The sequence below is a fragment of the Ochotona princeps genome, chromosome 1 (assembly GCF_030435755.1).
Source record: "Ochotona princeps isolate mOchPri1 chromosome 1, mOchPri1.hap1, whole genome shotgun sequence".
NCBI classification, from domain to species: domain Eukaryota; kingdom Metazoa; phylum Chordata; class Mammalia; order Lagomorpha; family Ochotonidae; genus Ochotona; species Ochotona princeps.
In genome coordinates, this window is record NC_080832.1 from 35,612,701 (window position 1) to 35,628,655 (window position 15,955).

Genomic DNA, 15,955 nt, shown 5'->3' on the forward strand with positions numbered 1-15,955 from the left:
GGGAGATGTGGATGAATCCCTTGGTCTAGGCTTAAGCCTGCCTGGCCCATCATGGTTTTTGCGATCATTAAGAGAGTGAAATGGGATGAAAGATTAGTTCTCTCTCTTTCGTTGAAACTTTGCCTTTTCATATAAATAAATGTTGAAAAAAATGTAAGTGCCTCTTTGATTCATTGAATCATTTTCTCTTTTTTTATGTTTTCTTCTCTTTATCCTTGTAGTATATTTGAGGAAAGAAAAAGTTGGAAATGTATATACTTGACTCATAAAGCCTATTACTTACTGATTAAAGATAAGATTTACTGATTTATTTGAAAGATAAAGTTAAAGAGGAGACGCAGTCTATCTTTTAACTGCTGATTCTTTAACCAAATGGTCCCAGTGGCTGGGCCTGTGTCAGTTTGAAGCTTGGAGTCAGGAGTTTCATCAAGATCTCTCATGCAGGTAGCAAGGGTCAAACACCTGGGTTATCTTCCACTACTTTCCATGTAGGAACATAAGTAGGGAGTTGTATTATAATTGGAGCAGCTGGGACACAAACTAGCATCTATATGGGAGGCCAGCATTGTAGGTGTTGGCTTAATCCTCTAGGCCACAATGTCTCATTACTACCTAAATTAATCCCAGCCTACAATGTTGCTTATCACTGCTATAATCTCTCGAAGTACTGCATGGTAACACTGCTAAAATAACAAGTATATTCTATTAATTCAGTATTTTTATTAAAATGTATCTTTCAATAATTTATAGAAATATAAGAATTTCTGCCAGTTTCTCATGCGCTGGGGTGAATATCCTGGGTGGGCCCCACGCCACACTTTCCCCGTGTGTGCTTATGTCACACTGTTGTACATTATATGACCGTATTTATTTTAAGAAAACACTACAGTGTAATAAAGGAATGAGCCAACCTGAAAAAAAAGTCAATTTCTGATTTTTTGTTTTTCAAAAGCAGAAATACCCTACTTGATGGGGACATGGACAATGGCTACAAGTAATAATTACAGAGTTTTTGAGATATAGTAAATGTCTAAAACCTGTTTAGTAAATCAGGTACATGAGTGAGTAAAGCAATTAAAATTCCTGTGTATTTGAGTTTATGATGTGTAGGATGAAACTTCTGTTAGCTAGCAAAAGTTTTTTCTCACTCATATTAGACTTGATTTCTTATGGTGACATATTTGTAAGTTTAATAGCTAAAGAGACTATTAATTTCATGGCACCCATTGTGACATAAATTTTAATCATAACACTTTAATTTTTACTAGTGATGATTTAAAAAAATATTTCCATGCAAATACTGTGATGGCATGATATTTAGAACCAGGATGTATTCTTGCCAGCTTCCCTATCATTTTCTTCTGTTAGCCTGCAATCTTACTCCTAATAGAAATGTTAAAAAACAAGATGAAGAAGGTACATATTTTCATTGTGTATATAAATATTTTAATCATTACATTTTAATGTCTTATCAATATGTTCCAAAAAATAATGCTTGCATATGATGTGTTATAAATATATAACTCTTTAATGTATAGGATGGGTCTAGTTATAGAATTAATCAATTTTAAATTTATAAGACAAACTGATGTGCTGGAAACTCCGGCTTGAGAGAATGCTAATGCCTTAAGGTACAATATGTTTTTTCTGAGAGAACTCAGGTTTCTTTTCTTTTTCTTAAGGCTTATTTGTTTATACTGGAAAGGCAGAGTGACAGAGAGAGAAGGAGAGACAGAGTGAGAGATCCTTCAGCTGCTGGTTTACTCCACAAATGGCCACAGTACCTGGAGTTGGGCCAGTCTGAAGACAGGAGCCATGAGATTCTTCTGGGTCTCCCATGTGGGCACAGGAACCCAAGGACCTGGATCACCTCTGCTGCTTTTCCTGGCCACGATCAGGAAGCTAGATCAGAAGTAGAGCAGTCAGACCAAAACTGGTATTCATGTGGGATGCTGGGTCCGACCATAGAGGGAGTCTTTGCCCACTACACCAATGCAATAGCACCGGATTTTACTTTTAAGACTTCTTAAAATGTGGATGAGCCACACCTATATCTTACAGCATCCTTTACTTAAAATGGACTCATTGTAGAGGTTAAATATATACCCAATGCCTTCAAAGCAAACCATACGTTACTGTTCAATTAGCCAGGTCATATAGCCTAGCCAAATTGACCACCATAACATCAATGGAAAAAAATGTGAAACTACATCATGTAGTAAGAGAAAATGTGTATACATTTTGATTCTAAACCAAATAAAATAAAAACTTTAGAACTGTCTTGTAGATAAACCCATACCAAATGAAAGCATCTTTGTTACAAACACCTTGTGATTTCTCAGTGAGGGTCATGGTAACTTTTCTACTACAAAAATAGGGGAGAAGTATGAAAGGCAATTTATGTATCGTTTTTAAAAATTATTTCTTTATTCTCATTGGGATGACAAATATACAAAGAGAAGTAGAGATAAAGTTCTTCCATCTGGATGGGGGAATTAAGATGGTTACTACTATATCTTGACAATAGGATGCTGGACTCTCTGCCATTGTCCATGCCCACAATGATGGACATATGACTGTGTATGAAGAACTATACTATAGTAATGATATAGGGAAACTCAGTGCAGGGGAAGAGAATTGGGGAGCGGATAAGGGCAATCCCAGGGCCTATGGAATTGTATCATAAAATGATAAAAATAATAAATAAATGAAAGATTAAAAAATAAAAGGTCTTCCATCTGGGGCCTGTTGTGGTAGCGTAGTGTAGTGGCTAAAGCCCTTGCCTTGCATGCGCCGAGATTCTGTATGTGCATGGTTCATGTCCTGATGGCCCTGCTTCCCATCCAGCTTTCTGCTAGTGGCCTGGGAAAGCAGTCAAGGATGGCCCAAAACCTTGGAACCTGCACCTGTGTGAGAGACTGGAGGAAGCTCCTGGTTCCTGGCTTTGAATTGGCTGAGTTCTGGCCATTGTGGCCACTTGAGGAGTGAATTAGCACACAGAAGATCTTCCTCTCTGTCTCCCCTCCTCTTCGTATATCTGACTTTCCAATAAAAAAAAATCTTTAGGAAAAAAAAAAAACAAGCTCTTCCATCTGCTGCTTCACTCCCCATTTGACTGTAGTGGCCGGAGCTTAGCTGATCTGAAGCCAAGAGCCAGAAACAAGAAACTTCTTCTTGGTCTTCCACTGTTGTGGGGACTCAAGGCCTTGGGCTATTTTTCTCAGCTTTCCTAGGTAGTAAGTAGGGAGCTGGAGGGGAATTGGAGCAACAGGGACACGAACCAGCTCCCACATGGGAAGATTAGCCAATTGGGCCATTGCACTGGGCCAAAGGCATTTTCTCTTTTGAGAAAAATGATCAGCACAAACCCCACAGGAGATCCATTTTTAAAAAGTAAAAATTCATAATATAAATTCTCTTAAATTGAAATGGAATTTAATTAATAGAAACGACTGATTTACAAAGCATCCATAAATAATGAAATGATCTTTTTTATTTTTTTATTTTTATTTATTTTTATTGGGAAGGCAGATATACAGAGAGGAGAGACAGAGAGGAAGATCTTCCATCCCATGATTCACTCCCCAGGTGAGTGCAATGGCCGGTACTGTGCCGATCCGAAGCCGGGAACCTGGAACCTCTTCCGGGTCTCCCACACGGGTGCAGGGTCCCAAGGCTTTGGGCCGTCCTGGACTGCCTTCCCAGGCCACAGGCAGGGAGTTGGATGGGAAGTGGAGCTGCTGGGATTAGAACTCGCACCCATATGGGATCCCGGGGCATTCAAGGCGGGGACTTTAGCCGGTAGGCCACGCTGCCAGGCCCAATAATGAAATGATCTTTGAGTAACTGAAGAAGGGGGATGACGAGTGTGAGTAGTTTTGAGGATTGTGTATTCTTGGAACTTAAATGACAAAGAGATGGGATTTAGAAAGTGAAGATGTTGGCCCAGCGCAGTAGCCTAGTGGCTAAAGTCCTCGCCTTGCATGTGCCAGGATCTCATATGGGCACTGATTCCTATTTCGGCAGCCCCCTTTCCATCTAGTTCCCTGCTTGGGGCCTGGGAAGGCAGTCAAGGATGGCCCAAAAACCTTGAGACCCCATACCTGTGTGGGAGACCTGGGAGAGGCTCCTGGCTCTTGGCTTCGGATCAGCGCAGCTCCCGCCTAAACTTAAGGAGTCAATCAATGGACGAAAAACCTTTTTCTCTGTCTCTCCTCCTCTGTGCATCTGATTTTTCAATAAAAATAAAATTCAAAAAAGAAAGTGAAGATGTTAAAAAAGTTACCGTTATCATACGAAGACAATGAAAAAATATATGGAAGTAAATATTTTGTCTTCAGGAAGTGACACATTGTTTCCGGCAGATTTTCATCCACACACTGATTTATGTACAGCTGAATAGGGTAGGTTCTCAAATGGAGTTGAGACGGATAATATTTTAGAATTTAATATTAGGTAGGTATATATAATAATAGAAAATCCAGCATTCCATTCTCAATGCATATTTAACAACTTCATTTGAAGTTCATTTTTATTTGGGAGTAGAGATGTGTAATGCAATGTATCTTCATTCTTTATATACTAGTCTCCATTATACAGTTCATCTTGATGAATATATGTATAGATGTTTACCTATATATCTACTGCTCTTGTGTTTTGCCAGAAGGTTGCCTTACATCAGAGAGAGCATTTGATATTTGTCCTTTAGTGATTGGCTTATTTCACTGAGCTTGGTGGCCTCTATTTGGAACGCTTTTGTTGCAAATGGTAGAATTTCATTCTTTTTAATGACTAAATAGGGTGATTTCTTCTTGCCGAACGTACCCCTTGGTCATTATGTAGTGTCCTTCTTCATCTCTTTTAATGAGTTTTATGTCAAAGTCTATTTTATCTGATATGGGAATGGCTACCCCAGCTCATTTTTCCTTTCCATTAGCTTACAACATCCTTTTTCATCCTCTCACTTTCTGTTTCTGCATATCGTCATTGGTGTGGTGAGTCTCCTGAAGGCTACAGATAGATCTTTTATTTTGATCCAGTGTGGTAATCTATGACATTTGATTGATGAATTTAAGTCATTTACATACAGGGTTTATATTCATAGGTATGATTGGACCTGTAATTTTAGCAATGGCCTATTCATTGTTTGGTTTAGTCTTCTTTTGTCATTTTATTGTGATGTTCTCCACATTTGCCTATGGTTTGGGTAGGTGCTATATTTTTCTTAGCTCATCTGTAAACACCGTGTGTCGGGCAGATATAGTAGAGGTGGAGTCTTTACATTTTTATTTGCTGTGGAAATAGTTTCTTTCATTTCAAAATCAAAGGAAAGGTTTGCTGGGTAAGGTTTTCTTTGCTGACAATTTTTTCTTTTAGGATCTGAAATATATTAATCAGTCCATTCTTTTCTAGCCTGTAGAGCTTCTTCTGAGAGGTCAGCTGTGAGTCTGATTGGGGTTAGTCTATAAGTTAATTGATTTTTTTCACATGCATTCTTAAGTATCTTTCCTTTATGTTCAATTGAAGAGATGTAATAATTATTGTGGTGAGAATCATTTTTGGTAGACTCTTGCTAGTTCTGTGCCCCTCTTGTATTTTTTCCCCAATTTTTTCTCCATGTTAGAGAAATTCTCAATTATTATTTCATTAAATACATCTTTTCACCCATCTTTTCCTTATGTGCCTTCTGGAACACCCATAACTGTTATGTTTTGTTTATTGATGGTGTCCCTTGATTCCTTAATGTTTTCTTAGCTTGATTCACTTCCTCTTACAACTTTTTGACTGTTTCGTCATTATTGCAGGGTGTATCTTCTAATTTGAGGATTCTTCTGCTTTGCTTATTTTATTGTTCAGGTTTTCCACTGAATTTTTAATTTGCTGTAATGTGTTCTTCATTTCAAATAGTTCAGCTTGATTTTGTTTCATTGTTGCTATTTCCTTTGTAACAAATTCCTTAAATTCGTTGAACTCCCGTATGTGATTCTGGGTGTTTTTAATGTACCTTATAACATTTTCTTTTTTTAAATTTGTCCTCGGTTCCTAAATGTCTTCCTCAGTTAACTCTGAGGTTGACATAGACTTTTGCTGCTTTGTAGGGGAGATGTCAGGAACCTTTTTCATTGTGCCTTTTGCCCTTGTTCATTGCAAATCTGATTTGTGGATTTTTCTCCTTGGGGCTGGTTTTTAAGCTGTGTTGTGCACAGGTCTACAGGTCAACTTTACTGATCCAGTTCAGTTTGGTTTTTTAATTGTCACCACATGTGATACTTCTTCCAGCAAGTTTCATTTCTAGGCTCCCATGCTTGGCTTATATCACATTCTTTGTAGCCCTGGCTCCATGATCATCACACTTCATCCTCTGAGATTCTGTGCTGTGATCACAATGTTGCCTGCTCAGTCTTTCTCCTGCTCCCAGCTGGAGCAGTACCCAAGGTTAAGGAAACAGCAGCTGTGACTTCTGGATCACAGTTGTCAGTGGTGCCTGTTACAGAGATTTTTGTTTTTTTTCTTTCCTCTACTTGCTGGAACCTGCTGGCAATTAGGTCTGGGGGGAAACATGGACCAATTTTGAATGGAGCTCACTGGGATGCCAAGTTGGTATTTTGTCCCTGATGGGACTATTATAATGCCTTGAGCTGGAAGTGTCTTCTCTCCTGACTTTACGTGTGCATAGTTCACTGTTTTCCTCCCTACCTGTCCCACCAATCTCCCCACGCACCCAGGGTTTTTTCTTAGTACACAAAAAGGTGCCTGATGTGGCGCTGGTGGGGATCTGGGCCACGAAATTCATCCAGTTCCTGCACCTGCCTGCTTGGGCTCTGCCTCTCTGCTTCTGCTTGTGGTTGGAGTAAACAAATCAGCAGTACCTGCAGTTCAATGGCTAGGTTCACCTCTTGATTTTCTGATGAACTCCCCTTTCTACCTGGCTGTGGTGGGTTTCTAATCCTTGTTGGGGTATCTGTTTACTACAGCTCTGCTCTGTTGTCTCTGTGCTTTCCCATGTCCGTAGGTTTTCAGGTGTCCCTCTGCCACCGGCCTGTCCTCTCTTATTTCCCAGGATCGCTTGCTGTCTGCTTCACCTTGGCTAAATTATTCTTATCTGTTTAAAACTGTTCTCACCCTATTCTGCCATCTTGAAACTCCAGCTAGACCCCTCCTTAAGCAGTATCTTAAATTTCATTCTTTCTGTTGTAATACCTTGTTGCACTAGAGGAGCCCCATTGGTATGGGTGTAAGTACAGATGAGGAGAGTGTTGAACAGACTCGTAGTTATGTCTCAGTCTCTCTGTGAGCTTGTGTCTCTGGGTAATGACCTTCAAAAGAGCTTCCAAAGAGTCCCCACCCCCTTAGAACAGACAAAATATCTGGCAGGTGCTGATTACTTTCCTGTATCTGTGAGTATTAAAGAGATCAGGGTCGAAATTTTTCTTCCTGCCCCATAGATTGTTAGAGATAACTGCACTGGGTAATTCCCTTTTCTTTATTTCGTGAGACTGGAAAACCCAAGTTGGTTAGGCTTCAGGAAAAGAAAAATAACTGTCTCTGAGTGTAAATCCTTGTTAAGGAGAGCAGAATGCTCTGACTGTATTTCAGCACTGATGCTTTTGATCCTGCTGGGAGGACAGGAGATTTTCTCCAGCCTTTACCCAGAAACACGATGGATTCCAAGTAAAACTTACCAACTTTGGGAGATTCTCCTTAGCATGCATTCTCCACTCCCAGTCTCTCAGGCTGGTTCACTTTTAGCATTCACCAACTAATCAGTCTTTTTTTTTTTCCCCTTTAATTGTTATTATCATTTCCCATGATACAATTTTGTAGGTTTAGGGAGTCCCTCCTCTGTCTCTTTTCTTTCCTCCTCATTTTTCCCCACCACCATTTCCAGTACAGTTCTTTAGTAAGAGTTACAAGTTTAACATTCCGCTATTTAAGTCTATCGTATCTCATTAGTTACTGACTCCAGCAGTGGTTTCTGCCCCTAGTGAGCCGCATCTCACTGTGGTCATCTACCTCACCCCTGTTTGAGATGGTGCTTTGCCCTATTACACGAATTCTCTGATGCATCTAAGTTGCTGATTTTCACTACATATGCTGACCCTTGTATTGAATTTCCTTTTTAGCTGATGCAATGCAGTTTTTTTCTGATATTTTTGGCTAAAAATGCTTAAAATTGCATGAAAATATTTTGCTCATATTTGTATACTCTAATAATCAATTATTTGGTTAGAATTTAAATATTATAAAAATTGCATTGAGTAGCATACATTGTAGTTTTTAAAGTTATCAATTATTTTTAGTGTTGATGATTTTTACAGTCGATTAGGGTGATAAGGGTCAAGGGCTATAGGAAGGTGGATGAGATCACCATTTTCATATTCTATTTTTTGCTTCCTGTATCTGAGGGAAGAGGGGAGTTAGAGAAGAAGCCACACCCAGCCTCCCAAATGCCTCTACACCCTGGATTGGAGTCAGACCATGGAACCTCTTCATGGTTGGGATTCTTCATGGTTCATCTTCATGGAATCTCTTCATGGTTGGGATTCTGAGTCCAGCAGTTCAGTTGAGAGGATCCCCATAGAACATCATCTGAGGTGATCCCAGACCTGATTCTTGAATGTGCTTGCCAATACAAGGTCTGGCACAGTCTGTCACTCCAATCAGCTTATACACACGCTGGTGGTTGTAATTGCTAGGTCAGTTCTGTCTCCAGCCCTGTTTTCTACACAAACCAATGGGTGTTGGAACCCAGCCCGATCCTGCCCACCACACAGTCAACCTTTATATATACCGGTGGGAGCTGCAGCCTAGTCAAAATGACCCGCAATAACCCCCACCGGGCTGGTCCCCTGATCAGGTTCCCGTGCTTGCCAGTATGCACAGCAGACTGGTCCAGTCTGTTCCACATCCCATTAAACTCTCATACATGTCAAAGGGCATTGTAGCCTAGTTCAACCCAACCAGCCCCACTATCCAGCAACATATCTGCCAGCAGGTACCACACTCTGTCTAGCCATGCCTGCCCCAGTCCTGGTTCTCATGCTTAACAATGGGAGTAGCAATCCAACAAGGAGGTGCTCACTGTTTCCCTAATGGACCCACTCCTACTCCTGGTATCTTGTGTTCTCCAGGTGGTTCTGCAGTTTAGCATGACAGAATTTTCCCCTCCCCCCATGCCAACATCTGCCAGCTGATGCTGCGGCAAAGCCCATCCAACCCACACTCACTGTGGCTTATAATAGACAATCCAGCTTGGCTTTGCCCTGATCCATCCCACATGAAGCTAGCAGGTGTTGTAGCCCTGCCCAGCATATTTGCCCCCAATCCCCAACTCACACTCACCAGTGGGGGTAGTGGCCCAACATGGGATCTCTCCACCACACCCCTACTGGCTTCACCCCTTCTCTGCCTGGGTCTCATGTGTGCTGGTTGGGTGCTGCGGCCCAGTCTGGCATGGCCTGCCTCTCAGCATTTGCTAGTGGGTGCTGCAGCCTGGCAGGGCAAGACACAACCCTTATTCCAACTCAGGCTGATGGGGGCTACAGCCTAGCCTAGCCCATCCAACCCCCAGTCCTGGCCCTCATGTCAACTGGCTTGTATTGTGACCCAGCCGTGTCTGGTCCGCACTCCATTCTGGTGCTTGGCTTCACCAGTGGGTGATATGAACTTGCCCAGACTGGTTCACCCCTAACGTGAACAAAATGCATGCTGGTGAGTATGGTCCCATAGCCTGTTCCAGACTGCTCTCTATCACTGTTCTTGTGCTCACCTGCAGGGACTTTGTCCCATTAGAGGAGTTGCCCAAACTCCTCCAACAGGATCTCTCCCAGTGCCAGATCTCACGTACACTGTTGTGTCCCTGGGCCAGTCCTACTTAGTCTACCTCCTGTCCTAACAGGAACAGTAGCTTTTCCTCACTGGCCCTTACCCATTCTGGTTTTTACTGTTGGGTGTTAAAGTGTAGCCAAGCCTGATCCACACCCAGACACAGTTCACACATTGCCCAGCAGGGGCAGAGACATAGCCCAACCTGTTCTACACTTACCCTAGTTCTCAGGAGCACTAGTGGGTGCTGGAGTCTAACCCAGTCCACACCTGTGCTGATGGACACTGCAGCCATGCTTAGACTAGCCAGCAGCCACCACTCTTGCCTTTGCACTCACCAGTGGGAAACACAGCCCAGCCAGGGCACCCCCTTTACTCCCTAACCAGGCCTGTTCCCAGCCATAGATCTTGTGAGTGCCAGTGGTTATTCTGACCCAGCTTGGCACAGCTCCTCTCCTGTCTTGTCATTTGCCTTTGGATGCTGTAGCCTAGCCTGACCTGGCTTGGTCTCAGTCCCAACTCTTACTGGTGCGTGTTGGAACCTGGCCCTGCTCAGTCTGATCCCATCCCTGGCTCATGAACAACAGTAGGTATGATAGCCTAGCCCAGCATGACCTGTGCTTCAGCCTGATTTCTGCACTTGTTGGTAAGCTAAGGTTTGTTCATCCCTGCCCCATCTGCTCACTTCCAAAACCAACCAGCACATTAGCCAACAGTTGGAGCTACCTTGCCTACCCTGCCCAACTCCTAGGCCTGGACCACATGCTAACCAGCAGGAGCTATGACGCATTAGAGGGGTTTTCCAAGTTCCCATACTTTGCCCACTCCCAGACCCAGATCTTACGAATGCCAATGGGTGCGAGGCCCTTGCCCGGCATAGCCTGCTCCTCCATCTTGGCCTAGTATGATCTGGTGAATGTTGTGGCCTGGCCTGTACCACATCCTGTTTTAGGATGCACATGTGGGTGCTACAGCTTGGACTTGCTCAGACTATTCTTGGTACCTGTATCCATGAGTGTTGTCAGGTTCCATAGTCACACCTAGCTTAGTCCATCATCACCCAACTCTTGAGCTAACCAGCAGGACTTACATTTCTACAGAATTTGGCCCACAAATCTCCCACAGAATCTACCACCAGACCTGGTTCCTTGTGTGCTGGTTAGTGTCATTGCCCTGCCTAATGTGACCCATCTCCTGTTCAGACATTTAGTCCTGTACTAAGATCTCATCCTGCTACACAGGCCCCCATCCCCAGCCATAGTTTTCATGTGGACTGGCATGTGGTGGTCAGCAATGTTCTATGTTAACAAGCCCACCTCCAGATTTCCATGTGGGCTGGGGCATCAGTCTGACCCATACAAATCTTCCAGTCTCTCCCCTCCAAGCCACCAGGTCTCAGACCCCTCACTTACCTGCAAGTACAGTGGCCGCATCTTTGAGGGTCCCCCAGGATTCATTCCTCAACTACATGTACTATGTCCTTATTCATGGATGTCCTTAGGCAGTAATTCCAGACCCCCAAGACCCCAGAGCTCGCCGCCAGGTGGCCAGCAGGCAAGACAAGATGGTTCTTGCAAGCCCTGGATTCACCCACCACTTGGCAGTGGTAGACAAGGAGCTAGCATCCCCACCAGGAAGCCTCACCCACTTGTTTCCTACAGGGGTGACAAGGGCCCAGGTATTTGGGCCAACATTCACTGCTTTTTCAGACCATTTGTTAGGGGCTCATTTGGATGTGGAGCATCCAGGACACGAATCGGTGGGAAGCCAGCATTACAAATGGTGGCTATACCTGCTTAAACAGCCTGGGTTGAAGTTTTAAATGAGGCAGCTATAGTATATATCTTATTGACAAAATGATATTTAAGCAGACTCAAAGAGGTGCCTGTGAAAATATCTGAGTAAAGGATGGAGCAAGTAGATGAAACATGCCACGAAAAGATCTGATTGACAACTGGTCAGGTAGATATGGTATTCAAATGATACAACATTGGGACCAAATAAGGGCTTTTGTTTTGTTGTTATTGAAAGACCAGTGGGCCTGGCATGATGGCCTAGTGTCTAAAATCCTCATCTTAAATGTGCCAGGATCCCATATGGGCACCAGTTCTAATCCCGGCAGCCCTGCTTCCCATCCAACTCCCTGCTTGTGGCCTGGGAAAGCAGTCAAGGATGGCCCAAAGCCTTGGGACCCTGCACCTGTGTGGGAGACCTGGAGGAGATTACAGGCTGCTGGCTTCATATTGGTGCAATATCGGCTGTTACAGTTGCTTGGGGAGTGAATCATCGAACAGAAGGTCTTCCTCTCTGTCTCTCCTTCTCTCTGTATATCTGCCTTCCCAATAAAAATAAATAAATCTTAAAAAAAAAAAGAAAAAGACCAGCATTGTCAGCCTATGAACAGAAGAGAAACATCATTGTTCTAACATTTGCAAATATCCCTTGGTTGCCTTGTTAAAACTTAAGTATAAAGAGACTGGTTAGGCTGCCACATATGAGATCCTGATGCATAATATTTCAGATGTTAGATAAAGAGGTAATCTGAGGATATCTCTGAGATTCATGGACTGAACAAAGTAAAAGAAGTTGCCAATAACTGGCACAGATAGAGCCAAGTTTGGGGAAGATCAGGTTATAGTTTGAGCCTGTTAATTTTGAGATATCTGTTGGATGTCCAAATGGCAAGCTTACATAGACATATGGAGATAAGGAGAATGAATTGGCTAGAACTTTACTTTGCGATTCATGAGCATATAGATGATATTTAAACATAAGAATGTGCAAGATCACTGTAGGCGTGTCGTACACAAAGATAACAACAACAACAAAAAACCCCTAACAACCTAAAAGACACGCATGTGTGAAGAGTGGGTGATGTACAGAGAGAAGAAACCCACCACCAAAGACTTTGAAATGAATCACAAGTAAGAAAACAAGAAAATATGTTAAAGAAGATGACGTGAAAAATCTGCTTTGTCAAATGTCAGCGAAATGAGATAAAGTAAAATCATTTCAGTAGATTTAGACAGAAAAATTACAGCCAGTATAAGATACAAAAAAAAATTAACAAAAGTTATATAACATGACATGGAGATTTTCTCTGGCAGCTGCAAAGTTCTCCAAGGGCAATAAGGCTATCCCTGGCCTTTAGTCTCTACAGGGCACTGATATAGATTGGAATATCACTTGCATTATTAGGTCCCTGATGTTCTGATGGATTATTTTAAACTTCCCAAAAGTCCTGTAAGGCATTTATCATACCAATATCCAGCTCTTATCAAGATTTGAGGAATACAAGGATCTGTGACGCTCAACTAGATTTCTTTCATGTAGCTCTCTTGGATCTAAATGAGGATTTACTTTTGAAACTTGCTTTGCCTTTAGAAAGACTAGTAGTTTTTTAGCCTCTACACAATGAACTGATTATGACATGAGATTTTTCTTTTTGCTTTGTCATTCTTTTTTCTCTCCTAAAAATTGAAGTATCTTGAGACTTCTGTATAACCATTGACTTTCATTGTGCCTTTCAAGAAAATAAAATAGTACCTTTCATGCCATTCTTTAAAGATAGACTATGTTGGCTACAGAATGAAATTAAGACTTAGGGTTTTCAAATGTTTCTAAAAGAGTTAATAATATACAAAATGGTAACATTGGTTGTATTTAATAAGAGGTAATTGTATATTGTAAGTGATCCACAGTGTTCATTTTCAAAAGTATGGATGGACAGAAGACTTGACACATAGCAGATAGAAATATTCTGGTATAGTGGAGACTGGAAAAATGTTCCCAGTGACAGATGTGACCTGTTAGGCCAAGGATATCTTGGTAAAAGCCACCAGTGTACCCAGCTTTCATGTGTGACCCCTCTGTGACTCAGAACCCTTTTACTTATTCCTTTTTTTTTTTTAACTTGGGAGTAATATTACCCTTGTGGGGAATGAAAAAAAAAAACTGACATCATAGAAAGAAAGATCTTGGTTTCCATTTCTTCCTATCACTCTGAAGACCTTCAATCTCATGATACTACACATTTTTATCCACAAAGAATTGTTTCCTGTGAAGAGTGTGTGCCTTAAAACTAAGTCTTGAATTAATGAGACTTTTTCAACAATAGTTTTACATGTAATGTCTGAACCACAAACATGTGGCTTTAAGTGATATGGCAACGTCATCTTCACATATATTTTCTTGCATGCACATTTACACACCTAGCTGTATTCATGTACACTATATGACATAAATCTATAAGTTCCAAAGCAGAAATGGTTATCACTGAAATCAAGTCAATATTTACCTTTAGGTCACAGGGAGGGGGATGTGATTTTGGTGGTATGGTTCAAAAGACCCCAGATGACTGGTTAATACCTGTTTTATGGTGCTTGAATTATATTAGATATTTTTTCATCTTAAAAATTTGGAAAGGAAATGTCACACGGAAGAATTACTCTATTATGTTCATCATCTCAGCACATTTTTTTCCTAAATAACCTCTATTTACGGGACCTTGAGTGTATCTCATAAAAAAAGCTTTTGATGCAGGAAGAAATATCATTGTCTTTTGTTTTGTTTTGTTCCTTTTTAGTCAGAAAAGATATAATCCGCATCCTACCCAGTTTAGATGTGGAAGTCAAAGATATTACTGACTCTTATGATGCTAACTGGTTCCTCCAGCTGTTGTCTACAGAGGATCTCTTGGAAAAGACCAGTAAAGACTTCCCCATTGTGGCTGAAGTCATAGAAGTGCCCCAAGGGAAGAAGCTGCCAAGAAGCATCCTGCAGCCTGGGAAAACCATTGTGATTCACAAAAAACATCAGGCTTCACGGATTTTAGCCTCCGAAATCAGAAGCACTTTTCCTAAAAGACATTTCTTGATCCCCATGAGTTACAAAGGCAAATTCAAGCGGCGACCCCGGGAGTTTCCAACCGTCTATGACCTCCAGATAGCAACAAATGAACAGGAGCCCCTGCATGTTGTGGCCACCAAGGCCTTCCATCCACTGCACGATCAGCTGTCAGCTGTGTCTGTCGGGGACCAGTTTCTCGTGCATCAGTCAGACACAACTGAAGTCCTCTGCGAAGGAGTAGAAAAAATGGTGGCTGTTCTGGCATGTGAAAAAATCCTCAAAACGTCCTATGAGGCAACTCTGCTCCCTTTGTACATGGAAGGGGGTTTTGTGGAGGTGGTTCATGACAAGAAACAGTATCAGATTTCTGAGCTGTGTGAACAGTTCCGATTGCCCTTCAATGTGAAAGTGTCTGTGAGAGATCTTTCTACTGAAGAAGACATTTTGGCTGCTATGCCTGGACTGCAGTTGGAAGAAGATATCACTGACTCTTATCTAATCATCAGTGACTTTGCCAACCCCAAGGAGTGCTGGGAAATTCCTGTTGCCCGTGTGAATATGACTGTTCAGTTAGTTAGCAAATTGTCAAGTGACCCAGGATCACTTTTGATCAGGAGTGTGGTAGAAGAGATTACTGAAGAGCAATATTACATGATGCGGAGATATGAAAGCTCTCTCTTGCACCCCCCACCTCGTCCTCCCAAATACCCCTCAGTGGAAGAGACAAAGCTAACTTTGTTAACTTTACAAAATGAAAGGACAACGGATCTGCCTAAGTCTCCCAAGGTAAGAAAATGAGCATGTAGCTCTTCCCTTAGAGTGTTTTGTTTTTGTGGGTGATCTGTTTCAAGTCTTTTCTTTTGGCCTGCTTTCTTGCTTTCATGTTGTATTTAAAATGAAGTTTTCAGAATAAACCAAACTGAAATAAAAAAACCATCAAAACACATGGGATACAGCCAAAAAAGCAAACAACAAACAAACAAAAAACAGTATGAATTGGATTATTGAAGTTACACTTTCCATGTTGATTTCCTTATATAAGAGAGAATATATGGTATTTGTTCTTTTGTGATTGACTTGTTTCACTGAGCATAATGGTCTCTAGTTGGAACCACCTGGTTGCAGATAGAATAATTTCATTCTTCTTAATAGCTGAATAATATTCCATGGAGTAGATGTACCACAGTTTCTTTAACCACTCTTCTTTGGACGCACATCTGGATTGCTTCCATGTCTTTACTATTGTAGATTGTGCTGCTGCAAATATAGGATTACAGATCCC

At 41.7% G+C, this 15,955-nt stretch overlaps 1 protein-coding gene across 3 annotated transcripts in view; it reads left to right on the plus strand.

Annotated features, from left to right (window-relative positions):
- The window catches only part of THEMIS (thymocyte selection associated), a 218,801-nt gene that overhangs the window by 88,019 nt on the left and 114,827 nt on the right, over window positions 1-15,955 (plus strand). For all 3 annotated transcript variants that reach the window (XM_058677084.1, XM_058677019.1, XM_058676980.1), the window contains exon 4: window positions 14,411-15,459. In XM_058677084.1, coding sequence (XP_058533067.1) covers window positions 14,411-15,459 — 1,049 coding nt within the window. The remainder of the gene's footprint in view (window positions 1-14,410; window positions 15,460-15,955) is intronic.